General features: G+C 66.4%; 7 protein-coding genes across 7 annotated transcripts; 3 read left to right on the top strand and 4 right to left on the bottom strand.

Moving 5' to 3' along the window:
• Window positions 1–917: 917 nt before the first annotated feature.
• CHLNCDRAFT_137321 (hypothetical protein) lies at window positions 918–4071 on the bottom strand (the record flags this gene model as incomplete). The annotated part of the gene is made up of 12 exons (XM_005844988.1): window positions 918–1100; window positions 1258–1337; window positions 1486–1567; window positions 1705–1761; window positions 1856–1929; window positions 2036–2116; window positions 2284–2430; window positions 2531–2645; window positions 3103–3270; window positions 3397–3453; window positions 3846–3915; window positions 4022–4071. The coding sequence occupies 12 exons, from the start codon at window positions 4069–4071 to the stop codon at window positions 918–920; spliced, it is 1164 nt and encodes a 387-aa protein (XP_005845050.1).
• A 1197-nt stretch (window positions 4072–5268) lies between these two features.
• Window positions 5269–7071, bottom strand: CHLNCDRAFT_137320 (hypothetical protein; the record flags this gene model as incomplete). Its single annotated transcript, XM_005844987.1, has 5 exons — window positions 5269–5538; window positions 5711–6145; window positions 6297–6402; window positions 6588–6678; window positions 6885–7071. 5 exons carry the CDS (start codon window positions 7069–7071, stop codon window positions 5269–5271), a joined length of 1089 nt encoding a protein of 362 aa, XP_005845049.1.
• A 183-nt stretch (window positions 7072–7254) lies between these two features.
• Window positions 7255–10771, bottom strand: CHLNCDRAFT_137319 (hypothetical protein; the record flags this gene model as incomplete). Its single annotated transcript, XM_005844986.1, has 9 exons — window positions 7255–7374; window positions 7620–7721; window positions 7945–8082; window positions 8293–8399; window positions 8536–9469; window positions 9501–9770; window positions 9983–10215; window positions 10443–10545; window positions 10766–10771. The coding sequence occupies 9 exons, from the start codon at window positions 10769–10771 to the stop codon at window positions 7255–7257; spliced, it is 2013 nt and encodes a 670-aa protein (XP_005845048.1).
• Window positions 10772–11588: 817 nt separating this feature from the next.
• Window positions 11589–14353, top strand: CHLNCDRAFT_137318 (hypothetical protein; the record flags this gene model as incomplete). Its single annotated transcript, XM_005845095.1, has 9 exons — window positions 11589–11773; window positions 11919–12292; window positions 12520–12647; window positions 12853–12950; window positions 13171–13315; window positions 13446–13493; window positions 13675–13734; window positions 13985–14072; window positions 14190–14353. 9 exons carry the CDS (start codon window positions 11589–11591, stop codon window positions 14351–14353), a joined length of 1290 nt encoding a protein of 429 aa, XP_005845157.1.
• A 233-nt stretch (window positions 14354–14586) lies between these two features.
• On the bottom strand, window positions 14587–18616 carry CHLNCDRAFT_58670 (hypothetical protein; the record flags this gene model as incomplete). Its single annotated transcript, XM_005844985.1, has 13 exons — window positions 14587–14880; window positions 15002–15111; window positions 15338–15499; window positions 15695–15844; window positions 15989–16078; window positions 16278–16343; window positions 16533–16699; window positions 16936–17053; window positions 17336–17460; window positions 17610–17727; window positions 17934–17977; window positions 18218–18360; window positions 18573–18616. 13 exons carry the CDS (start codon window positions 18614–18616, stop codon window positions 14790–14792), a joined length of 1428 nt encoding a protein of 475 aa, XP_005845047.1. The 3' UTR covers window positions 14587–14789.
• A 645-nt stretch (window positions 18617–19261) lies between these two features.
• On the top strand, window positions 19262–20247 carry CHLNCDRAFT_26165 (hypothetical protein; the record flags this gene model as incomplete). The annotated part of the gene is made up of 4 exons (XM_005845094.1): window positions 19262–19428; window positions 19597–19765; window positions 19928–20049; window positions 20187–20247. The coding sequence occupies 4 exons, from the start codon at window positions 19262–19264 to the stop codon at window positions 20245–20247; spliced, it is 519 nt and encodes a 172-aa protein (XP_005845156.1).
• Window positions 20248–22587: 2340 nt separating this feature from the next.
• Window positions 22588–22982, top strand: CHLNCDRAFT_137315 (hypothetical protein; the record flags this gene model as incomplete). Its single annotated transcript, XM_005845093.1, has 2 exons — window positions 22588–22800; window positions 22926–22982. 2 exons carry the CDS (start codon window positions 22588–22590, stop codon window positions 22980–22982), a joined length of 270 nt encoding a protein of 89 aa, XP_005845155.1.
• Between the last annotated feature and the right edge of the window lie 1987 nt (window positions 22983–24969).

Below are 24969 nucleotides of genomic sequence, written 5' to 3'. Positions count from 1 at the left end.
CCCTGCTGCAGTGCCATCACCTCGAGGTGATGTGAGGGACAGGGCATATGCCATCGCAGCCGCTGCGTCTGGGTGGGAAGTCCTGCAGGGCGTGCGCGCCCGCTAATGTACTCCAGATGGGCATTCAGGGACTGGAACAAACGTGTTCGAGAGCAGCAAGCCGCCGGGCAGCACAATCACAGGGCCTGTCCTGATGGATGGCCACGATGTGCACGTGAATCTCCCTCCGGCAACATAGATGGGCACCCTAAGAGCATTCAAGTACCAAACTGTGCGTGATCAAGCCTTCCTACCTTGGGTCGGAGAGTCTGCGAGCAAGTCCGGCCTGTAAACACAGCGTGGGAGGGCCGGGATGTCTCGGGCAGGACTTCACAGGCCGCGGAGACTGCACAGGGTCGAAATAATGAGGATAGGGAGGTCTTTTCGCCCGTAAATAGGCAGGGAGCCAGGGGTGTTCATGGGGAGGAAAGCGCGGGACTTGTATTGTGCAAGGTTTTCGGCTGCTAGAATGCATGAAATGACGAACTGCCGGCGAACAAGAGCTGCAAGGGACCCACAAGGCAGGAAACCCGCGGCTCCCGGCTCGTGTGCACAGGGAGGCGGGCACGTTGCGTTGCCGCCGCCAGCGTGCCGCCGCTGCCTCAAGGCTAGTGCACAGGCGCGGCCAAGGTAGCAATGGATCTGCCCTCCTGCTCACCAGCTGCTTAACCAGGATGTCTAGCCTGCTCACCTTGCAATGCATCAGAAACCATCGCAGTCGAAGCTTGAACGGCAGCCAGGCGCCGCCCTCTGTACAATGTCAGCCGGGGCGCAGCAACCGCGGGTGTGATGAGAGGTCACATCGCTGCTCGTCCATCCCATCCAGGGATTGGCCGCTCGCTGAGCACAAAGTATTGCCCATCCAGCCTCCTGAACTCTCAGGCAGCCAGCATGGTGGGCAGGGTGCGGCCCAGCACGCCGCCCAGGGCGGTGGTGGGGGGCTGGGTGAGCGTCACCCAGGTGTCCAGCCAGGGGCTGTTGGTGCGGCGGTGCTTGACCGGCTGGCTGATGCGGATGCGCAGGCCGGGCTGCTCTATTGTGACGGTGTGGTTCATGCCCGGCTGCAGCCAGGGCAGGGGGAGCAGGGCAGGCAGCGTGAGGAGCTAAAGGAGACCTGATAGGAGTCAATTGCCCTCTACTTGCAAGCGTCCTGCCGGCAGCGGCTGTAAGCCGGCTGGTCAGCTGGCAGGCAGCAGCGCAGCCCAGGGCAGTACTCACCAGGGGGTCACTGAAGCGCAGCCTCCCGCCCTTGATTTTTTTCCAGCTGCCGGGCCGCACCACCTTGCTGTTGACGCGGACTGCGAAGCAGGAGGCAGCGAGAACACAGCGGGGCAGCAGCGGCGTCAGATAGCCAGCGTGCCCACGGGACAGCTCTCATCCCGCTGCTGCTTCCAGCAAAAGTGTCAGCCTGGCAGTTGCCGGCGACCTCCCAACCACCAGGCTCACCCTGCATTTGATTGGACTGCAGGATCGTTACACCAATGCGGTCCCTCCATTCAAACACCATGCGCCGCATAACGCTGGCCTTCTGCAGCAGCGGCGGCAGGCAGCAGGCAGGTTCGCAACAATGCTCCAAGCCGTTGCTGGCTGGGTGCCCCAACCCTAGCTAGCTGGCAGCCGCCTGCAGGTGTACTGTGTGATAACACAGATGCTGCCCTGGCTTACTGCATTGGGCCGCCGTGCCAGCAAGGCAGTGAAGGCGTAATCAGGGGATGACAGAATCTGCAGCGGAAGCAGGCAGCAGTAGGCAAGAAGAGCTGTCGAGTGCATGTGCCACACATGCCGCTGCGTGCCACCCCCGGCCAGCAGGGCGCACCTTGAGCTCTTTGCCGGCAGATGTGGCACGGACCTGCTCCTCATTGAAGCCTCGCACCAGCAGGTCACCCATCACTGCAGCACCAACTCCAAGAAGGGTTGGCCACAGGGGCATGCATTGGGATGGAGTAGGGGAGGTGGGCAGGCACTGGCGCTGCAGGCAGCCAGCTCCGGGCCTCACAGCTGCCGATCAGGGGGGCAGTCAGCTTGAGGATGGCGGCGTCAATCCACTTCCGCACAGCAGCCACATCAGTGAACACGTCTGCAGCGGCAGGCATGAGGTTTCACCAGTGGTTTGTGGCCGTGTGGTGTTGAATGTGAGGGCGCGGCGCTGATGGTTGTGGGGCCAGCACCCTGCCGCTGGCTGCCGCACTTGCTGCTCATGGTCGTACCCGTGGCAGGGCTTCCGGCAGCGGGCAGGCAACGCACCAGGGCTGATGTTGGCACATTGGCCGCTGGGGAAGCGCGTCCAGCTGGTGATGCCGACTTGCAAATCCTGCGCCGCCCCGGCACCCCGCACGATCAGCGGGCCGCCAGAGTCGCCGTGGCACATGCCTGACACGGGCCGCCGCGTCCCTGCAGGCCACCGCAGCAGAAGGGTCAGGCGGCAGCCTCAAACACGACCACATCCACCACCCATCTATCCCTGCACACCCATCGAACCACAAGCACTCACCTGCTGCACAGATCATTGTGTTTGTGAAGAAGTCGAAGGGAACAGAGGCGTAGCTAAACCCTGTGGGGCTCAGCTGCTTCTGGCACACCCTCAGCGGCAGCAGCGACATCTCCAGCTGCAGCACAGGGCCCCACAGCACCCAGCCTCAGACACTTTGGCGGTGCTGTGTGGCTAGCGTGAGGGCAGCACTGCGTGCGCCAGCGCCTCCGTCCTTCCTTCCATTCATTCATGCACTCATTCATGCATGGCAGCCCCACTCGCCATCTGGAGCTCGTTGGCTGAGGTGGGCGGGCTGCCGCCACCTAGTTCCTTGAGAGCGCCCCACCCAAGTAAGGTTGCAACAGAATAGTTTGGAAGGCCCAGAGGGAGGCTGGGCTTGGCTGCATAGCAGAGGGTGTACTGGCGATCAAGTTACAGACCACAGCAGCGAATGCTGCAGCACTCGCACGTTAACAGCCGGCCAGCCCCGTCGGCAATGCGCGCAAGTCGGCTGCTGCCCGCTTGCGCTGCTGCCAGCCACTACGCCCGCCACCCAACAACAATCACCCACCCTTGTAGGGCGCCAGCCCCACCGTTGGCATAGTGCTGGGCGTGTCCAGCAGCAGCAGCGCCACATCGTTGTTCATGTGGTCCGCATTCAGCTTATGGTTGAACCGCCGGTTCCACACAACCCTGACCGCCCGCCGCTCCTCAAAGTCCGAGGGCGAGTCGCTGTCCTGGGCGTAGCCGCCGAGGCGTACCTGCACAGGCGGTACAGCGGTACATCATGCAGTACGGCAGTCCAGTCAGCTGCAGTAGAGCGGCACACCAGCGCCTGCAGCCAGACGCGTGTATGCAGCTGGGGCCAGCCTGGCAGCGAGGCGCACCTTGGGCAGGGACTGCTCGCGTGTGTACGGCTTGCCGGTGAACTCGTCGACCACGCACTGCACAAGCAGGGGGTGGGGCAGGCAGCGTCAGCCAGGGGTGGTGCCTGGCTGGTGCCTCCTGTGATTACAAGCAGCCAAGCAGGTCAGCCAGCCAAGCAGGCCAGCCACTTGCATGTGCGGCGGTGAGGACGACGGAGCGTGTGATGAGCGAGCCTGCAGGTAGCGGGGCGGCCAGCGGTGGTTTGTCCGGGCCACAGCATGCATTGGTTGTGACAGGGCAGGTGGATGCAGGCGGCGGCAGCTCCCAACCGTACCTGTGCAGAAGTGCTCTCCATACTCCCTGTTGTAAAGCATGTTGGCAACATACCGAAACCTGCAACCATGTGTAGCCATGCAATCCTCTCGGCCGCCTCACATCTAGCAGCAGCAGCAACTAGAGGCGCCCGCACTTGCCTGCCCTTGGGAGCATCTTTGCCGTTGTGGATGGCGCCATTCACGCCGTCGTCACCCAGCGCGCGCCTGAGGCACGGCAGCAGGCACCCAGCGGTGAACAACAGTGGCCGTCAGGGTGGCAGCAGCACAGGCGGCGAGCAGTGAGTGGCCATACAGCCCCAGTCCCCCTCACCTGTCTGCGGCGGCAGAGGCGAGGACGGTTACTGCCAGCAGCGGGAGCATGAAAAGGGGGCGTTGCATGGCCATCAAGCGGGCACGCCTGCTGCCGTGTGTGCGGCTGGCAGCGCGAGGGCGGCCAGGACCCAATGCCTTACTTTGGCTGCTTGTCAGTGCACCATTCTGCAGCCAATGCGAAGCGTGAAGCTGTCAACAGGGCAGACAACTGTCAACAGTGCAGGGATCCCTGGCCGCTAGGAGTCGCCTGCCGCCTGCCGCTGCCGCCGCCAGAGAGAGCCCTGACCCCGAGCAGCCCCCACGGTCGTTATTGTCCGCATTCGATACCTCTCCTGCCGCAGGGCGGTCTTGCGAGGCTGCTGGCCAACTCTTACCCGGTGAAGAGAAGGCAACCGACTCCACTCCGAGGTTTAGGCCCCGCCGGAACACCAATCTGACAGCAATGGCTTGATGCAGACCGCTGGGGCCCGGCCTGCAGCCGCTTTGTGGCGGGAGCTGGAAGCCGAGGCGAGGTTGCTGAGATGATCAGAGAGAACGAACCCACTTGCATCTAGCTTTGCGATGCACAGATCGGCATGAATCGAACCGGCCGGTTGCGCCCCGAGAAATGATGCATGCAGTTTGCTTCCTGCTTTCCCCGCCGACAGCCGGCTCCAGCTGAGGGCAGAGCCTTCCCCCACTCTGGTACCTCTGTGCTCCAGTTGTGATTGGTTGGGATTACACCCAAAATCATGCCTGACAAGCGATGGTTGGATCCCACGGGATCAAAAAATTCTCGCAGAGTTGCTCCCATTGGTGGCGGGTGAGCGCACGGCGCAAAACGCAGAGGGCATACATATTGGCAGGTAGCGCTACATCAAACAAATGGGGTGATTCGAGAGGGGCAAGTGATGGGAACAAAATGGGGAGGGTGCATGTGTGTTGTGCGGGTCGTGGGGCGCAAGCAGCGCATCGTGAGATGCGGTGGGCGAGCACCCCTCGCTCAGGTGGTCAGGTTTGGCCCAGCGGCGGATGCTCATGATGGGTCAGGGAGGCCGCATGCGCGGGCGCGTCAGAAGGAGGCAGTACAGAAAAATAGGCAAGGACAAGACTCCGAGACCAGGGCAGAGGCAGGGAAAGACTGATGGCGTTGCTGGGGAGCCCCTGCGCAGCCGGAATGGCGGCAGGCACACGGCGGCGACGCTCGTGTGTGGCGCAGGCTCGGGCGGCGCCTGCGATACGCAGCGGTACAGGTTGCAGCACAGCTCAAGTCGCGTGCTGCTGCACCAGGCGGTACAGCTCGTCGTGGCTGTGCCACACGTGGACCGCCGCCGCCACGCGGCGCACGCCGGGGTCGGCCGCCGCCGCCGCCGCGCGCTGCGCGATCAGGCGCTCCAGGTCGTGGCCGGCGCGGGCCAGTACCACGTCCTGCGGGCCCAGCCCCAGGCAGGGGCACAGGTCGTTGGCGCCGTCGCCGCAGTAGACGACGCGGCGGGCGCGCGGCGCCGAGGCGCGCAGCGCTGCCAGCTCAGCGCCCTGCAGCGATGGCGGCAGAGGGGCGGGGCCGGCGAGCATCAGCATGTGACCCGGCGAGCGCTCGCACAACCACCACCGCCACCACCAGCAGCAGCAGGTGTGCATGCAGGGCTGCGGCGGCAGGGAGGAAACCGCTCCGCATGGGTACTTGGGCGCCCGCAGGCGGCCGCACCTTGCACAGGTTGGCGGGGCACAGGCTGCAGCCGTGGCTGCCGCACGCGCGGTGGTCGTGCCGCGGCTCGATGACGAGGCGATGAGCCACGGCCGGCGCCGCGGGCGGCTTGCCCGCGCCGGCGCTGGTGCTGGAGCTGAGGCCGGACCCCGAGGAGGAGCGGAAGAGCCAGCCGGAGCCAAAGCCAGAGGGCACGCGGGGCGGCCGGGCCGCCGCCGCGGGCACCGCGGGCTCCACCACGGCGCCGCCGCCGCCGTCGCCGTCGTCGGCGGCAGCAGAGGCGGGCGGCGGGGGCGCCACGCGCTGGAAGGAGGCCTGGTTGGTGATGACGTGGCGCACGAGGGTGTTGAGGCGGGCCCCGGTCAGGATGTGGCTGATGAACACGGAGTTGCAATCGCTCAGCACCACAGTCTCCATGCCGCGCCGCGCCGACCACTGCAGGCCGGGGCGCAGGAGGGTGGGTGAGCGCGGGCCTGGACGGATGGGGGTGTGGTGTGCGGCACCAGGCCGGGCAGCGCGCGCGGCATGCACGGCTGACACGGGGCAGCACGGCGTGGCGGGGCATCGCCGCCGCCGAGGCGCGCACCTGCAGCATGCGCTGCACCGCCAGCGGCACCTCACGCCCCATCTCGCGCAGGCAGGACACGAGGCGGTCGCGGGACACGCCGCGCCGCTGCATCTCGCTCAGCACGCTGCGGAGGCAGGCAGGGACGGTCGGTCGGTGGGTCGGTCGGTGAGCGGTAAGCGGGGAGTGGGAGTGGTTCAAGCGACGTCGAGTAAAGCGGGGGCAAGGTCAACTCTAGCCAAGGTTCAGCTGCTGCTGCCAGGCAAGGCACGCAGCATGGCGCTGCCCTGCTGCCCCCCCTGCCCTGCTCACGTGTTGGTGACGGGCACAAAGTTGGCGGGCATCTGCAGGCTGCTGAGCAGCGAGGTGAGCTCCGGGGCCAGCTCATCACACAGCCGCTCGCCTGCAGGCAGCCGGCGACAAAGAAGCAGGTCGGTCGCACCGCAGGAGAAGCAAACTCCCATTCCAAGCTGGCCAGGCGCCTGCTTCCAGGCGCAGCGGGGCCGGTGGCCGTGGCCACGCCTGCCCAGCAGCAGGAGCGAGCTCCAAACACCCCTCCAGCATCATTCAAGCACCGCTCCCCTGCCAGCGGGACGCTGGCCCGCTCACCCGCATCAAAGTCCACCAGCGTGCGGTCAAAGTCGCACACCAGCAGGGTGCCCTCGTACGGGTTGCGCCGCAGCATCTCTGCCGCGCACACGTCGGCAGAGGCGGCGGGGCAGGGCGCGGGCGCCGCCGGGAGCGAAGCGCCGCTCACCCCCGTCTTCAGCTGCGGCAGCGAGGCGTTGCGGTGCATGGCGTGGCGCGACGGCGTCAGGCCTTGCGCCTGGAACCATCTGCGGAGGGTGGCAGGCAGGCGGGCAGGCGCAGGCGCTGCTGTGTGAGAGGCAGGCGGGGGCGCGGTCCCCTGCTGCTACGCCGCTCGCTCTCTGCCAGCCCCCAAACACACAAACGCACACACACACACACAGACCGCCGCTCACTTCTGCATGTTGAAGCGGCGCGCCAGCGGCACCGTCACGTCGGCGCAGCCGTGCAGCGACTCGAGCAGCGGCGCCACCGCCTCGGGCAGCATGCGGTCGTCCATGTCTCCGCGGAACTGCAGGGAGGGTGGAGGTAGCAGAGGCTGTGTGTGTGTGTGTGCGTGTGCGTGTGCGCGGCGGGGATTGCGTGGTGGGTGTGGAGCAGGAACCGCCCGGCAGCAGACCATGCAGAGCGGCGCGGCGTGGCGCGATGCACGGCCCAGAATGCAGCCGGCTCCAGGCCTGGCACGCCCGGCCACGGAACGGAGCCACATACACCCACGGCTGGACAAACAAAATGCCGCAGACCGGCGCCCCTAACCTGCAGCACGGGCACGCCGTGGTCTGGCTGGCGGAAGAAGGCCAGCGGGGTGTCGTCCACGAGCACGCACCGGCCCAGGTCTCGCCCCAGCCGGGACATATCCTGGTTGGAGAGGGAGAGGGAGAGGGCGGCAGGTTGCGGGGCGGGGTGGGTGGCCTGTTACGCGGGCGCCGCACGGTTCCAGAGGCGGCAGCAGAAAGCAGAAAGCAGAGCCACATGGCGATGGCAGCGCTGCTGAGGGGAGCAGGTCGGCGACGCCAGCAGACAGCGCGCCCAGCATGGCAGGCCCGCCGGCAGCCCCGCCGCCGCCGCCCCCCCACCGCACCTTGATGCAGGGGTACACGTCCTCGGCCACGGTGGCGGTACGGTACAGGCGGTGGTGGAAAGCGCCGGGGTACCGCGCCTCTATGGCATCGCAGATGGGGGCCGCATAGTCCTTCAGCCCCGCAGTGAACAGCACCACCTGCCGGCGAGGAGGCAGTGGGTTGGGGGTGAGATGAGGACTGTGGGGATCCGGGGATGCGAGGGCAGGGAGGCAAGCAGCCTCGCCGACCCGACCCCACCAGCCCTGCCAGATACAGGCCGCACCAGGCGGCAGGATACAGGCGGCAGGCGGCGGAAGCGGCCGGCGCAGGCGCCGAGAGGCGCCCGTGCCAGCCCTTGCCCAGCCCACCTCTGAGAAGGGTGCGATGCGGCGCAGGAAGTCGCCCAGGCCTGGCCGCTCCACCACAAAGACGCCGTTCGGGTTGAGCTTGCCGCCGCGGCCCACGACATACGAGACTGCGGGTTGGGGTGGGTGTTAGGGAGGAGCAGTTAGAGGTGCAGCCAGGGCGATGGTTTGGGAGTAGGCGCGGGATGGAGAGGTGTGCGAACACACGGCAGCGGCAGCAGGCAGGCGACGCGCGGCCGCGCTCACTTGAGCCCGGGGGCAGCATGGGGGCGCGCTTGGGCGTGAAGGTGGTGACTAGGGTACCATCCAGGTCCAGGCAAACCACCAGGCGCCCGCGGTGCTCCGGCCGCTGCGGCGGCAGCAGCGCCGGCTCAAACGCCACGGCCAGCGGCGCCACCACCACCAGCTCTGGACCCAGGGGCGCCGCCGACGCCACCGCTGCTGCTGCTCCCGGCGGCACGTCTGAGGCCTCAGCCTCCTCTGCTACGGCCACGGCGGCTGCTGCTTCGGCCAGCTCACTAGCCTCAGCCAGGCTGATGGTTGTGGCAGAGGGCTTGGCATCGACCAGCATGTCCTCGCTCTGCGCCGCCGCGGCCGCCAAGCCGGCGCCCGCGATGGCGATCGGCGCGCTGCTGCTCCTGCCGCCGGGCGCGAGGCTCTCCGTGCTGCTGCCGCTAGGCGTGGGGATGCCGCTGCCGCTGCCGGGGTGGCCGCTGCTGCTGCTGGCGGTGCTACTGGCGCGTGTGAGGGGGATGGCGACTGCGCCTTGCTGGCGCTGCAGCTTCTGCAGGAAGGCATCCAGGTGTGGATCCACCTGCAGCCGGTCCAGGTTGAGCAGCTGGGCCTTGCGGCACACCGCGCAGTCAAAGGTGGCGCACGCGTCGCCCTGGTCGTCCTCCCAGCCGCTGTCACCCTCCCAGGCCGTCTGGGCGAGGGCCTGCTGCTGCTGCTGCTGCTGCTGCTGCTGCGTCTGCTGCGTCTGCTGCGCCTGCTGCACCTTGGCGCCGGGCTTGGCGCCGGGGGCGGCCGAGCGCGCCGCCGCGCAGTGCGCCAGCAGGCAGCCCCAGCAGAAGCGGTGGGCGCAGGTGAGGAGGACGGGGGAGCGCAGCAGGTCCAGGCAGATGGGGCACTGATACTCCTGGATGACCTCCGCCGCGGGCGGCTGCCGCGGAGCCAGCTCCTGCGGGAGAGTCGCAGGGCCGCAGGCACACAGGGACCATCAGCGAGGCGAGGGCCAGGACGCAGGCGAACGACAGCAGGCGGCCCGGCGCGGGCGAGCGAGGCGTGGCGAGAGGCCGAGCAGCAGCGCAGCGGGCAGCAGCAGGCGGCGGCAGGCAGCGCCACCAGCGGCGGCCGCGTGCCTGTGCCAGGATCTCGGCCTGGGTGGTCAGAGCAGCCAGCTTGGGGGAGGTGAAGAAGTACTGCTGGCTGAGGATGTGCACCGCCCGCACCACCACCACCCGCGCCTCGCCGCACGCCGCCTGCGGCAATGGAGGAGCGTGGATGTGGGGCCCCGCCACGCAATGGCTTCGCTTCTGGGCCTCCCGCCCCGCCAGGCATGCACGTCCCTTGTCACTTCGCAGCTGGGCTGTCTGCCCCGCTGCTTGGCTGTCTGCGCGCACATACACGAGCAGACACGCGCGCACACGAGCACACACCCGCAGCAGCACAGCAGGCCAACAGCTGCCTGCACCTGGAGGTGGCGGTTGCGCTTCTTGGCGGCCTTGACCACGGCATAGTGGTTGAGCACCGCAAACCTGCGCAGGTCTTGCAGCTCGGAGCGCAGCGCGGCCACCTGGCACGGGCTGGAGGCGAGCGACAGGCGGGCCATGGCCGCCGCCAGCTCCTCCTCTTTTTCCACGTAGAAGGCGGCCACCTTCTGCAGCTCCACGCGCAGCGCCGCGTCGAAGCGCGGCCCCCGAGGGTCTGCGGGGAGGCGGGGAGACGGCGGCGGGGCAGCGCGGGGCGGCGGGGGAGCAAGCAGGTGAGCGCCGGGGCCGGGGGGCTGCGTGGTGCGACTGCAGGCGGTGGGTGGCAGGCTGGGGCGGGGCGGCGGCTGCGGCTGGGGCCGCCCCAGCACCCACCAGGCGCGCTGCCCCACCAGCTCCCCACCGCCTCTTTCCCGCTGTCCCGCAAGCAGCGCTGGGCCTCACCGAGCGCCTCCACGTCCAGCTTGATGGCATGCTTGAGCTGCTTGTAGTCAATGTAGCTGTGGGTCCAGCAGCGGCCCGCTTCGGCCAGCAGCCGCTTGCCAAACTGAGGGAGTGGGCGGGGGTGGGCGGCCGGGTGGTGAGCGGGCAAGGAGCGTTGCGGAGCGCCAGCAAGCGGGCGGGGGCAAGCGTCGCGAGTGGCTGGGCTGGTTCGAGGGCCGGGTGATCAAATTTGACAACAGTTCCAACTGGTGAATATGCCACGCGGACGTGGGTATCAGCCGCCGCGGCAGCGCCGGGTCGCTCCCTCCGCTGGACCTCCTCACCTTCATGGCGCGTCAAGAAGCAGCGGGAACGCCTCCGCGGCTCGCACAGGGGGGTTGCGGAGCTGCAAGGGGCGGGTGCTAGGCGGGTTGAGTCAGGTGGCCGCTCCATGCAAGGGGAGCAGCCTGGCAAGCCCTGCGACGCTGCCGCGGGCTGTCTAGCACCGGAGGCTCACCTACCGCGCCTTGTGAGGCGTCCAGCTGCAACGATCGCTGCGGTCCACGCGTGCGTGAGGTTGCGCCGCCGCTTCAGCTTCGCCGCCGGGGGCTGTGGAGTGCAGAAAGCATGGTTGCAGGGCCTCGGGGACTTGAAAACATCCAAATCAGCGGGCCCTGAATATGCCGAGATGCCATTGGCGCAGCGTGCGTCTCGTGCGGCGGGTGGCGGGCACGAGGAGCGGTCATTGGCCTTTCCAGATGTACCCATGCAGCTCCTGGACCATGTGGGAGAAGAGACCGTTCACCCACAGGCTGGCGGGATGCAGAGGCTGGCTGGCAGCGAATTGTAGTCGACGGCAGCTGCGCACGCACGGTCGGCGTCGAACACGAGCAGCTGCGAGCAACGTTGGCCCATGGCACGCTGCATCATCTGAAAGCTGCACCGTCCTCTGCATGTATCACTGTGTTCCCATGAGGTACTGCGGCGAGCAGGCCGCCCCAACAGAGGAGGCGAACGGCGGCGTGCTGTGGCGTGAACTGCCAGATGGCACCCTGGTACATGCGCAGTTTGGCATCCTATTTGATTGCGATCGGCTCCATCATTTGATTGCGATCGCCTCTCCAGGGCCCCGCCATGCCCCACTGCCGGCGTTAGCCCCCAACCAACATGGCCACCTTTCGCGGCAGCAGGCGAGGGCGCAGCAGCGGCAGTGGAGGGCGACCCGGCCGCCGCTTCCTGACGATCGCCGTGTCCGCCTTTGTGGGCGTCAACCTGTTCCTGCTGCTGCGGGGCTCTGGCCGGGCGCCCTCCCAGCTCTCTGACGGCGTGGCTGCTGGGGAGGGATCGCACAGGTGCGTCCAGGCAGGGCTGGATGATGCGCGGTGCTCGGCTGGGCCCTGCCGCCGCCTCTCCCGTCCTGCCGCTTAACCCGCTCGCCCTATGCGGTGCCTGCCTGCTTCTCCCCCTCACTGCATGCCTCCTCCGCCGTTGCTGCAGGTACAGGCAGACCGAGGAGCACGACGAAGCAGCGGTGGCAGACCAGGCCGCCATCCTCACGGCGGGAGCAACGGGGGAGGCGGGCAAGCAGCAGCAGGGCGGCGCCGCAGACGGCACGGAGCAGTGCCACACCGAGGAGCACGCCGAGTACGATGGGGAGACTGTGGTGCAGTGGGGGGACAAAAATTACAAGGAGTCGGCGGCGGCCTGCTGCGCGGCGTGCCAGGCGGCCACGCAGGGCGCCAAGCGGTGCAACGTGTGGGTGTACTGCTCGGCGGCCGACGGCTGCGGCACGGGGCGAGCCCACAGGGAGTGCTGGCTGAAGCACAGCAAGGGGCTGGACCCCACCAAGCCCAGCGGCCGCCGCGGGCCGGGTGCGCGGCTGCTCAGGGGAGGGGTGTATGCGTGAGTGTGTGTGTGTGTGTGCGTGTGTGTCAGGGACCCCGTGGCAGTCGACCATGCCGTTGCGTGCTGGACTGTGGCTGCCTGTCGCTGGCTGCCGCTTCCTCCGAGCAACCTGCTGCGCTGCCCACGGGGTGTGGCGCGGCCATACTGATCAGCCATGCTGCGCTGCGCTGCGCTGTGCCATGCTGTGCTGCAGGCATCGGCTGGACCTCTGGCGCCATCTATACTGAAGAGGAGCGGCTGGCGGCGGTCAGCCGGGTGCAGGCAGTGGCCAACCAGGAGCAGGCCTACCTCGACGCCCTCCGCAACAACGAGACCCTGCCGGTGCGCCTGCATGAGCTGGCGCCATGCCGGCGCACCGCTGGCGCACCGCCGGTGCACCGCTGACCCCGAGACGGGGACCCTGCTGTGTGTTGCATCCAAGGCATCCCTGGCGCCGGTGCTGTGCCCAAATGTTCTATCCTCTGCCTCAACGCTTCTCTTCCTCCGGGCGGTCTGCCTTCTTAATTTCTTTCCTCCCCACCCACAGATGGTCTGGCTGGATGTGGAGATCAAGGGCAAGCCGGTGGGGCGCATCGAGATGGTGCTCTTCTCCCACATCAGCCCCAGAGCCGCAGAGAACATGCGGTGAGGCGCGCCGGGCTGCGCTGGGCTGCGCTGCCGGGCTCTGCTGTCCGGGCAGCGGCGTGCCGTGCTGGGTGGCATGCGCTGGGCTGGGCTGCTGCGCTCGCCATGCCCTGAGGTGGCCGCCAGCCTGTCCGCCGGGCTGGACTGCCCACGCTTCAGCTGTGCATCATCCCACACGCTCCCACACATGCCGCTGCTCTCCCCACCCACCACCCCGCAGGCAGCTGTGCACGGGCGAGTCGGGTGTGGTGCCCACTGAGCCTGCGGGGAAGGAGGGCGCTGGCAAGGCGCGGCACATCAAGGGCGCCTACTTCTATCGAATCATCGACCAGGCAAGCCGTTTCTCATGGTGGTGGTGTCTCTGTGTATGTGTGGTGATTGGCGGCAATGCGTTTGGTGCAGGGCGTCCGCCGGTGGCGCCTGCTGCCAGGTGCTGTCCAGCTGGCGAGTGCCACCCTCAGCAACTGTACCATGTTTTTTTCCCGCCTGCTGCAGTTTATTGACCAGACGGGGGTGGAGACTGAGTCGGTGTTTGGCGGGCAGGTGGGCCCCTCGTGCCCTGAGTTGCAGTGTGGCGCATCGCGGACCTCTGTGCCCCTGGACTGGAGCCGGCTTGATTCTTTTGACTGACTTCCGCCGACCCAACGCTATGCTGTGCTATGCTGTGCTGTTCTGTGCTGTGATATGCAGTGTACTGTGTACTGTGTACTGTGCTGTGCTGCAGTTCAAGGACGACCCAGGCGGCCTGGCGCTGAAGCACGAGCACAAGGGCCTGCTGTCAATGGTGCGCCCTGGGGCAGGCACGGGTGCTACCACATTTCTCTGTGATTGTGGTTGCAGCAGCAGGGGCGGCACAGGCGCCACTGCCGGCAGAGCTGTTGACCAAGCTGCCGGCGTGCTTCGTTGTCGTCACCTGCCCTCGGTGGCTGTGTCTGTCAGTAGCAGGCGGCTGCATGGCGGCTGCGAGCGGGCACCAGCTGCGGCACTGAGGATAGCAAGTTGCCCCCCGCCCTTGTGTGTGTGTGTGTGTGCAGGCCAACATGGGCCACGACACCAACACCGCCCACTTCAGCATCATGATGGGACCTGCCCCCCACCTGGACGGCTCCTACACCATCTTTGGTGGGTGCCCCCTGGTCTCCTCTGCTGGCTTGAACTTCCACACCACAAACAAGCGCCCACGCTGACACCTCGTCTCTCCGCACCCCTCCCCTTGCCCCTGATTGCTACCCCCTGCAGGCCAGGTAGTGTCTGGTTTTGATGTGGTGGATGCCATCAACGCCTTGTCTAAGGGAAAGAAGGACAATACGGCCACGGCAGAGGATGGCGCCCGCATCGTCGACTCGGGGCAGATACGCAAGGGCACCATCGTGCCAGACCTCACCTTGGGGCTACGGCGATGACGGCGGCCGGCAAACTGCGGCGTGGTGTGGCGGCGCAGGAGCTGTGCGCGTACACGAGGCCCGCTGCAATTGTATGCCATTTCATTTTCCTGTCACGTGTTGTGCATTGCCACAGAATGCCTCTGTATCTGCCATGTAATGTGGCAGCGGATCAGAGGGCGCGTGCGCCTTGAAGCACAGTCTGGCAGCCGGTTGTTTACCTGCTGGCAGCCTCTCCAATCAATGCGTGCACCAGTCATGAAAAGTTACAAAAAGTAACAACAGTTGGCAGTACAGGCTGCACAGGCTGCGTGCTACTGTACATGCAAGGGGAGTTCAAATCGGAAAGCGAGGCCAGCTGCCGGGGCGGCTCTCTGATGGTGCTCGCCGCTGCAGCTGGCAGTACAGCCTCCTGCGAAGTACAGTTAGGCAGTACTGTCGGCCTGTTTCTCCGGCGCTACCTCATGTGCAGCAGCAGCATGCCGGGGCTCTCAATGTAGTGACGCCAGCAACGGGCAAAGCCCGCCAGAGTGGCGCCATCCACCACCCTGCACAGCCAGCGGGGCAGCGCAGCATACAGCGGTGTGTGGCATATACCACAGCAGCAGGCGCGCAGCCCAGCCCCAGCCCCAGCTCAGCAGCACCATCTCAGCCAGCCCTGCTGCCCACCTGTGGTCTGCTCCCAGGGAGAGGTTGATGATGGAGGCCGGCACCACAGTCTTGCCGTCGGCCGCGAAGCGGGGCAGGCGCTGCACCGAGCCCACCGCCATGATGGCCACCTGCAACGCGTGGAGGGAGTGTGGGTGGCGTGGGTGGTTTGGGTGGTGTGGGCGGCGAGCATCGCCCCCACTTCCATATGTGGGGACAAGGGTGCCGGCGACAGTACAGCCGCACAGGCTGCCAGGCAGGCAGCCAGCGCTTGGCGCTCGGCCGGCCCGCACATCGGCCTGTGCAGTGCCAAGGAGGCGAGCAGGCACTGCACTTGGCGGCGGGTGGGCCACCCACCTCTGGCGGGTTGACCAGGGGGGTGGCGTAGGTGCCGCCGATGGCGCCGATGTTGGACACTGAGAAGGTGCCGCCGGTGATGTCGTCCACGCCCAGCTTGTTGGCGGCGGCGGCAGCCTGCAGGCGTGACAGCTCCATAGCCAGCTCCAGCACCGTCTTGTCCTGCACAGAATGTGAAGAAAAACGAAACAGGGAGGGGGGAGTATGGGTGAGTGGGCAGGTGAGTGGGCAGGTGGGTAGGTGGGGGTGGGTGGTGCCTGGAGATGTGAGTCCGTGCCGCCTCCGCACGCCTCCTCGACTCCCCCGCCCCCTGCTCCCCCTGCGCGACCCCTCTGCCACCCCGCCACCGTGCCACACCTGGACATCCTTGATGTTGGGCACGGCCAGGCCGTGGGGCGTGGCCATGGCGACCCCCAGGTTGGCCCGCCGGTGCTGCAGCACGGCGGCTTGGTCAGGCGTGAGGCTGGCGTTGACGTTGGGGAACTCGCGCAGTGCCAGCGCCGCCGCCTGCACCGGGCATGCGTGGCAAGCGGGGAAGCAAGCGGGGTGGCGGAGTCACATTTCTGAGGGCAGCAAGCAGCGGGGCGCTGCGCTCCTGATACTACGGCTGGCGCAAATTTGAGAAGACGGCAGCGCTTCAGGCTGAGGCACCTTGAGGAAGAAAGGCATGTAGGTGAGCTTGGTGCCGTTGAGCGCGGGGTCCTGCTTCAGCCGCTGCCGCAGCTCCACGAGCGCATCCATCTGCGTGCGGCGGCATCGGCGGGCGGCGGTTAGGTGATGCGGGCTGTGTTTACATGTGCGTTACATGCGTGGTAGGGGCATTGACACGGCAGGGGTAGCACAGCAGCAGCGGGGGCATCCCCTAGCGCGGCTGCCCGACAGACCCCTAACAATAAAACCACACACACACACACACACACATGGCGGCTGCGCTGCTTGCCTGCACTTCGTCGCAGTAGTGGAAGTGCGGCACCTGGCCTGCCGCCGTCATGCTCTTCACCATGGCCTGCAGGGCGGCAGCAGGAAGGAGGCGAGGCAAGCTGAGCAGGCGTTGAGGCCTGTGAGCAGTTGCGGGGTCAGCCGAAAGTCCAGGACACATCCGCCGCAGCAAGATGACCAGCTTGCGAGCAGCCGCAGCATCACGGACAAGGTGGCCGGTAGCTTGCGGTACCAGAATTGTGCGGCGCCACCATACCTTGCGGTACCCTCGCAGTGGCACCACCAGCGGCGCCAGCACCAGCTCTGCCGCCGCCTTGGCCGCCGCGGCCGCCTCGGGAGTGGGGTATGAAGGGTGCGGGTGGGGGTGCGTGGGCTGCGCAATGTGCGCCGAGGCTGGCGGCACACCGGCCACAGTGGCCTCCTCTGCGGGGGCCGCGCCGAGGGAGAGGGGGAGGGCAGAGGAAAGGGTGGGGGAGTGGCAGAAGGGCAGGCAGGGCGCGGCGGGGCGTCACCACCTTTCAATCCCGGCTGCGCTGCCCCAGCTGCTGCGCCCGCCACCCAAGCAATGCCTGCCCCACAATGCACGGCAGCCGGCGGCGGCGCCGGAATGAAGCCGCAACGGCAGCAGCACCGCCGGCGCCACCGGCCGCCGCGCACACCTGTGGTGGGCACGCTGGCGGCCTCGCCGATCGTGCCGGGCCCGGCCGAGCTCAGGGCATCCAGGTATGCCAGCACATCGCCCTTCGTGATCCGCCCGCCGGGGCCCGTCCCCTTGACCTGGACCGGGCGACAGATGCAGGCGTGTGCGGCACGCAGCAGAGGAAACCATAGTGCCGGTATGGCCGAGCGGGCGCCGGGCACTGGAGGGACGCATGAGAAGAAGCAGGCAGGCAGGCAGGCAGGCAGGCAGGCGGGCGGGCAGGCAGGCAGGCAAGCGGGCGGGCAGGCAGGCAGGCAGGCATACATGCCGGCAGACAGCAGGCACGCAGGAAGACGAGCAGGCGAGCCGTTTGGCAGGCGGGCAAAAGAAACCAGCAGGCAGGCAGCAGGAGGGGCCACCTGCTCCAGCGGGATGCTCTTCTCCCGCGCTATGGCCCGCACCGCGGGCGAGGTGAGCACTCGGTCCGCCACCTCGTCGCCGCCGATGCTGCCGCTGGTGCTGGGGCGCAGCGCCTCGCGCCTGCCTGCACCGCGTGCCATGGTGGCGCGGCGCAGCATCGGGCGCTGATTCAGGGCAGGCTCGTCGAGCGTGTGCATGCAGCCGCTGATGGCAGGGCATGCCCGGCACAAGGCGCCATCAGCACAGCAGCCCAGAGCCCAGAGCAAAACGAACCCGTGTGGGGCGCATGCTGCGCAGCTCCCGCGGCGCTTGCGGCCTCTTCTAGCGGCGGGGAGTGAAGCTCCAGCGGCTCGCCGCCCTTGGCTAGGATGTCTGCCAGCACGTCCCCCACCTGCGGGCAGAGGGGGCATCAGGGGCAGCAGAGGCAGACGTTGCGGGAGGCGGGAGTGCCCACAGCGGTGTCGCCAGTACCTGCGCTTTCTTGGGGAGGGGATGAGGACGCAAATGGGCCAGCAGCAGTGCGTTTTATTGGGTATTGGCGATGAGGACGCGGAGGCGTGCAGTTCGTGCCAGCCCGCTGCCACCAGCCTCACACACCTGCACTATGTCGCCGGGAGCATGGTGCAGCTTCTTGACCGTCCCTGCAGCGGCAGGCACAAGGCGGGGTGCTGAGCGGCAGCAGGCCCGCCCTTCTGGAACGCCCAACTGAGCAGCAGCGGGCTCTGCACCCGGTGTGGCAGCAGCAAGGCCGGCATCCGGCAGGCGCACGGCCGGGCAGCGGCAGCCCCAGCTAGCACCAAGATGCAGCCAGGCGGGCAGCCGTGGGAGCTGGCCAGTCAGGCAGGCAGGCCAGCCGGCCGGCCGGCAGGCAGCAGGCCCACCCGCGTAGGGGGAAGTGATGTCGACTGACGCCTTGTCGTGCTGCACCTGGCACACCTGCCCAAACTCATCCACCTCGTCCCCCTCCGCCACAAACCACTGCACCAGCTCGCACTCCTTGATGCCCTCCCCCAGCTGGGCCAGGCTGCAGCAGGGGGCAGGGCGGCGGTGTGCGGCAGGGGGCGGGTGAGGCGAGCGGGGTGCAGCGAAGTGGCGGCGGCGGCAGGCAAGGTCGGGCATGCCGGTGCATGGACGGATGCTCAACTGGCACACCCGCTGCTTCTCTGCCACCCCACATGCGCAGAAGACGAATGGAATTGATGTGCAGACTGATTGCTAATGCAGGACTAGGCTGACGGCATACGAGCGGCCATAGCCACTGGCAAACTGAGCGCGGGCATGTTGGCGGGCCCCAGCGCCCACTGACTTGAACTGCTTCAAGGGTCCTTGATGTAGTGCAGGCGCCGTGGCAAAGGCCCTGGCCGCCCGGCCGGGAAGCGATCCGGCGGCCAAGAGGCCGCTGCGACACGCTGCTGCCGTCTGCTGAAATGCTGCATAGGTGCCAGCAGCGGCCTGGAAGCACGGGGGAGCCTCCAAGCACCGTCCTGCCGCCTGCTGAGTGTGCAACGCGCCCAGAAGACGCCCCAAGCGTGCTGCCCCCTTCATGGGTGCCGCAGCGCGTCGATCAGGTGGTCCAGAATGCGACCCGGCTCCATTTGATCGACGACGTGCGGTGCCCCGTCACAGCAGCCCTGCTGAGCGGCCAATCACAGACCGCATGTAGCCTTCCTGCAGTCACCAATCAGGGCAGCACGGCAGAGCAGGCAGCAGCGCCCAGCAGCCATTCCCTAGCCGCTCTTGATCGGTGAGTCGCCTCTGGGGGGCGCTGGAAGGCTGCCAGGCTTCGCCCCAAGGCACGCCGAGCGGCAAATTGCAGCGCACAGCGCGCCGGGCAGCAGCCGCCAAGCTGCCCTGCTGCCGCCGCCCGGCCGCCACCCGACTGCTGCCTGCTTGCAGGGCGAGGCGCGGGCGGCGCCATGGGCTGCATGACCTTCTACATCTTCAACCGCAAGGGGCGCTGCCAGTACTACCACGAATGGCAGCGGCTCAAGCCGGTGAGGCAGGGCGCAGGCAGCCAGGAGGAGGACTTCAAGCTGATGTTTGGCCTGTGCTGGTCCATGCGCGCACTGGCCACAGCCATAGACCCCAAAAGGTGAGCCTGCGGTGGGTGGGGTGGCGTGGGGGCTCAGCCGGCGGGGCTCAGCAGTGACAGGGGTGGTGGCAGGTGGGCGCGGCGATCGCCAGGCTTCGTGCACGCACACCCCAACCACCATGCTGCCTCTCCGTGCGCCTGCTGCGCCTGTGCGCCGCCCTCGCGCAGCCCCAGCATGAAGCAGATGGGCGCGCCGATGCGCATCGGGGACGGCTGCTCCTTCAATTCCATCAAGACCTCCTCCTTCAAGCTGCAGTTTCTAGAGTCGCCCTCTGGCCTCAAGGCAAGCTGGCGCATGCCTGGCAGCGGCGGGCAGCCATGCTGGGGAGCTGGATGTGTGCGGCGGGGTGCCTGGTGGGGGCTGTGATTCTGCAGGCGGAGCGGCAGGGTCCGGGGCAGCAGAGTTTGTTTCCAGTCCCATCCTCAGCCTCGCAGCCTCGCTCCGCACCCATGCACATTCCCCACCCCGCCCACCCTCCCGCCTCCCCCATGCCCACAGTTTGTGCTGACGACAGACCCCAGCGTGGGCAGCATGGTGGAGCAGCTGCAGTACATTTATGCCTCTCTGTTTGTGGAATTGGTGGTCAAGAACCCGCTCTACACCCCTGGGGAGCCCTTCCTGTGAGCCCCGCCGCTTCTGCATTGCTCCTGTTGCTGCCTCGCTCCCGCCGGCTCCACGGCGGTTGCTGTCGCAACGCTGCCGCTTGTGGGGCAACCGCTTGTGCTTGTGACGACTCCGGTGCTGCCCACGCTTGCAGGTTTGAGCCCTTTTCGGCGGCGCTGAACAAGTACATGCGGGCGCTGGGTCTGCTGTCGTGATGTCGAGCGGTCGGATCCTGATGAAACGCATTGGCTTGCATTGCTTCTTCTAACGCCGCACCTTGGCACTGTCTGCACTGCCTATTTCCTGCTCCTCTCCCATTCTTTTCTTCCGCTCCCGACCTGCTCGACATGACCTGCACTCGCTCGCTCCTCCCACTGCTCTGCTCTTTGATTACTTCTGACCTTTAAGACGCCACTGGCATTGTGACGGCATGTTGCCTGTTGCTGCCAACAAGATGCGGCGTGCCGTTTTTTAGCGCACCAGGCAGCCCTTGTTTATCGGGCGGCTGCCCCCCGCGCTGCAGGCAGTTGCCGCCGCCGGTGCGCTGCCCCCACCTGTCCCAGAACAACTGAGCGGGCGGGCGGCGGCGGGCAGCAAACGAGAGGAGCGAACACGGCGTCCCTGCAGCGCGCTCCCCTCGCTCCCTGCATGCTACCACCTTGTTCAACCCAATCGACCCCATGTGCACCTCTGTGGCGCCCGTTGGAAGCGGGCCGCGTGAGTACTGCCCGTAAACTTACAGTTGGAAGGCGAAGGGAATTGCTCAAGGGCCTCTGTGGGCCACACATCCCTCCACAGTGCCTGTGCCCAGCATGTGGGCTGCCCTGGTGTCCAGGCCGGTGTCAATCTGGCCTGTGGCAGGCAATATGCCTGCGCAGGCCCCTGACAGGTGTAGGTCAAACTGTGTGATGCTGTGATCCATGCTGCTGCCAGTGCCCTGCCAATGCATGGGACCTGGGAACAGCAATGAGCCAGTAGCAACACTCCAGCCTGTTTTTGCACCATCAAGGGCGGGTGGGTGGGGTGAAAAAACAGTGCTCTCTCACCCCAGGGGACCCAGACACCCTGGCAGTCCTCTGAGCAATGCTGGAGCATGCCGTTCTCTACGGCGCTTGTACTTGCGTACTGCTGCTAAGCTGCAGCAGCAAGCTACCGAGGGAATATGGTTGGCGTTAGGTGTGCTGTGGACTCACAAACTCCTGAAAACCACACCCTCTTCTGTGCATGCTGAATGCTGCAAGCTTCAGCTTGACATGCTGACATGCTCTGCTGGCAGGGCTCTGCTCGCCCAGAACCACCCTCCCAGCCACCCTGCCAATCTACTCGGCTGGTGGAGGCTCTTTGATGCAGAGCAGCTGGGGTGCCTTTGCCAGACGTCAAGCCAAACTACTGGGCGAGGGAGCTGTGCCAGCAAGGCATGGAGAGCAAGACCAACTTCCATTTTTGTCAATCAAGCGCCGCTCCGGTTGCTTCCTTCCATGCCTGCAGATGCTGCCAGCTTGGAGGGCTTGGCAGCCAGGCAGTCTGGCCACTGCAGCTGGGCAGGCACTGGTGCTGGCACCTTTGGCAGCAGCTGCTGGCCTGGGGGGCAGGCAGCTGGTGTCTGCTGCGTGGGCAGGCCATGGCAGGGCAAGAGCAGCATCCCCAGTTGTGGCTGCTCCCGCAACAATGCTGAGAGCTGCAGCCAGGCCAGCACCAGCTGCATCGACAGAGGCTCAGCCAGTGTTCAACGGGCCAGCTGGTAGCTCAAGGCAGCATGGCTGGAGCATCATGGCGGCAGAACGCCAGCAGGCTAGCATGGCCCCACACCTCATGTTGCAGCAGGCCATGGGCTCCACGATCGTGGGACGTGCCATGCACATCAGCACGCCAGCTAGCCAACGCATTGGGCTGGCGCAGGCTTCGCAGCAGTGCGCATCAGCCATGGCAGAGGTGGCCAACGTGCAACGGCAGGCTCATGTGGACAGCACAGTGAAGGCTCGGCAGCGGATAGCAGCTCAGTTTCAGCTATTCTTGAGCAAGCAGCCGCCTGGGCTGGGTGCAAATCTGCTGACGGCAGGACCTGAGCACGTGTTGTGGTTCTTTCAGCAAGAATACACCAAGCAGAACACCGGTGAGCAGCTGTTGCACCTACAGGAGAGCGTCACTGCTGTAGGAGAGTTATTGCACAGTTATTGCACAGAATGCTCGACACAGTCGTCTCCTTCACTCTCTCAGAGGCGCTAGCAGTGGCAGCGGCCGTCGGCCTGTTTCTGGGCCTGTTCTCGGCAGCAGCTCTCCTCGTGCTCCTGCGATGGGTGGAGAGGCGCCTGGTAGAGGCGCGGCCCGGCGGCGAAAGCCGCCCCCCGCGGCATGCCGAACCCAGTGTTCGGCACGTGCCGCTCGAGGGCAGCTTGCAGCCTGCGCGGGACCCAGCGCCACCCACAGGCGAGCAGACAGCTGAGATTGCGGTGATAGGGCTCCCCGGCTTGGCAGCGGAGGCTGCCGCTGGATGCCTTCCCACACACGAGCATGCCTGCAGACCCCTTTGCGGCTGGCTGCACGCCTTCTACAGCATGTCAGTCAGCGGCGCGCGGGTGCAGCGGGTGTGGATCACGCGGAATGGGCGGATGGCGCTTGAGGCGTCGCTGCCCGCCGCCATGGCTGCTACTGTGCTGGCTGGCAGCAAGCGGCTCAAGGGTACTTGGATCACCCTTGGGCCCGTCCTCAGCCCCAGCGAGCTGCGCGAACAGGAGGCGCGCAGGCAGCAGCAGCCACAGCCCACCCCGGTCCCGCCCCAGCCTGGCCGACAGCGCCGTGCGCAGCGCTCCGCCCCGCCAGCAGCCGCTAACGCGGCAGCACGGAGGCGCGGCAGCAGCAGCCGCCGCCGCCGCTTGCCGGCGGCACGGTGCAGCAGCAGCAGCAGCAACCACCACCGCTGTCCGACGGCAGCAGGAGGGAGCAGCAGTAGCAGCAGCCACCGCCGCCGCCTGACGGCGGCGACGAGCAGCCACCACGTGCGCACACCACCCCTGCCGCGGCCCCCCACCCGCAGCAGCCGGCCCCCACCGTGTCACCGCCCTCACCACCGGCGGCACAGTGGCCGCCCTTGGCCAGTGCCGTGGTTCCTTTAGCGGCGGCCATGCCTGCTGCCCCGCCTAACCCCAAGTCGCCTGCGGCAGACGAGCGGCCCGAATCCTCAACTGCGCGGCGGCGACGCCAGCGGCGGGAGACGGCGGCAAGGCACCAGGCGGAGGCCGCCACCTCCACACCCTCATCTCGTGCCCCATCCCCAGTCGAGGTGGCCCCTGGGCACGTCTTGACGGCCCTGCCCAGGCGGTCGGCTCGGCTGGCCCGGGGTTGAGCTTATCCGGCGCTTCATTAAATGCCTCTTGCTATATGTATGCAGATGCCCACCGTGTGTATTGCTTGGGGCATGCAGCTTATAATTTTGGGTGGGTTTTGTATTTGCTGCAATGTTGTGTACAGCTCTACCCCCCACACCTGAATCTCTTCCCTCATGTGTTTTGTGTTGGTGCATACTTTTCCAGCTGTTTGGCACCACAGCTGGGCCCGTAGCATTCATTTGCTCCTTATGGGTGTAACAGACAGACTGACTGAGACTGAGGAGAGCAACAGGCACCCGTGCTATGCCCCGGGCGCAGCATGATGATTGTGGTGGCAGCAACAGACGCCACTCTGTCAGTGTCCTGATTGTTGGCAATACTCCTCTGCTGTGCAGGGACAATCCTTCCTGGCGGGGAGGAGGTTGCAGCACCCAGCAGTGTCGGTGGCATGATGTCCCATCTGTCCACAACCTTCAACCTCCTGGGCAGGCAGGGCCCCTGGGATGCTGAAGCTCGCACTGGGAACCCGACCCAGAGCTCTGCTGTGCAGCTGTACAAGCGTGGCTACGGGCGCATGCTGCGATCCAAGGGCTACCAGGAGACGTCTGCCATCCCTTGGGAGGAAGACGATGTGCATGCTATCATCGACCAACTGGTGGGAGAGGCAGATGAGCTGTGGCAGGAGGCAGCAGAACTGCAGGCAGCAGGGCAGCAACATGCTGGCCTATCTACCACCGTCAGGGCTCTGTGCCTTGAGCGTGATGCTACAGCAGCCTGCTATCTGTGGGAGGGGCTGCAGCGGGGCAAGGAAGGGGGAGCCCTTGCCCGCTCAGACTTCAAGGACGAGCATGGCCAGGAGGTGCTGGGCCGCCTGTCCTTCTTGCTCAGTTGCCTTCCAGAGGGGGTGAAGGTGAGGCAGTTGCTGCAGGGAGGCAGCAGCTGGGTCCTCAACGGGTAGCTGCAGCCCTGGGCCCCTCGACAGGTTATTGCAGGCCTGTCACCTTCCTGTGCAAATTTGCACTGAGTGTCTCTGCTGCTGCTGTGTGAGCCGTCGCCCGCAGGTGGACGTGTACCCCAACGGGATCAAGCAACAGCCACTGGTGCGTGTGGACGAGCCCGTCTGCTTTGAGGTCGACTCCTCTCTGCAACTGAAGTTCCAGTTCATCCCTCGGCTGGAGCGGCTGCTGCGGCTTGGGGAGGCTGCTCAAAAAGAGTATCCTCACAAGCAGCTGGCAGTGACCAAATACATCTTTCGGCCGAGCAGCAGATACAAGGACGAGTTTGAGGACAAGCCCTGGTCTACAAGTGAGTGGCAGCTGGGAGTAGCAGTAGGAGGAGCAACAACGTTGAACCAAACGTCCATGACAGCCTGGTGTTGCCATGAGCTTGAGTCGGTGTAGCAGTTTCAGTGTCTCATGCTAGCTGCCCGCTCATCCTGTTGCTGCCACCTTGCTCATGCTGGTGGGATCTATGGTCGGATCTTGGAGGCAGCCGACAGGGCTGGCGTGTTCAAGGGCCAGACCCTGCACAGCTTCAGGCGTGGAGGCATGCAGCACCGCAAGTACTTGCTGGGAGAGCCGACAGAGGACATCCAACGGCAGGCCCACATCA

This window comes from Chlorella variabilis (assembly GCF_000147415.1).
Source record: "Chlorella variabilis unplaced genomic scaffold CHLNCscaffold_19, whole genome shotgun sequence".
NCBI lineage: Eukaryota > Viridiplantae > Chlorophyta > Trebouxiophyceae > Chlorellales > Chlorellaceae > Chlorella > Chlorella variabilis.
The sequence above is the reverse complement of the archived record's forward strand: the minus strand, read 5'-3'. Positions and strand labels throughout refer to the sequence as shown.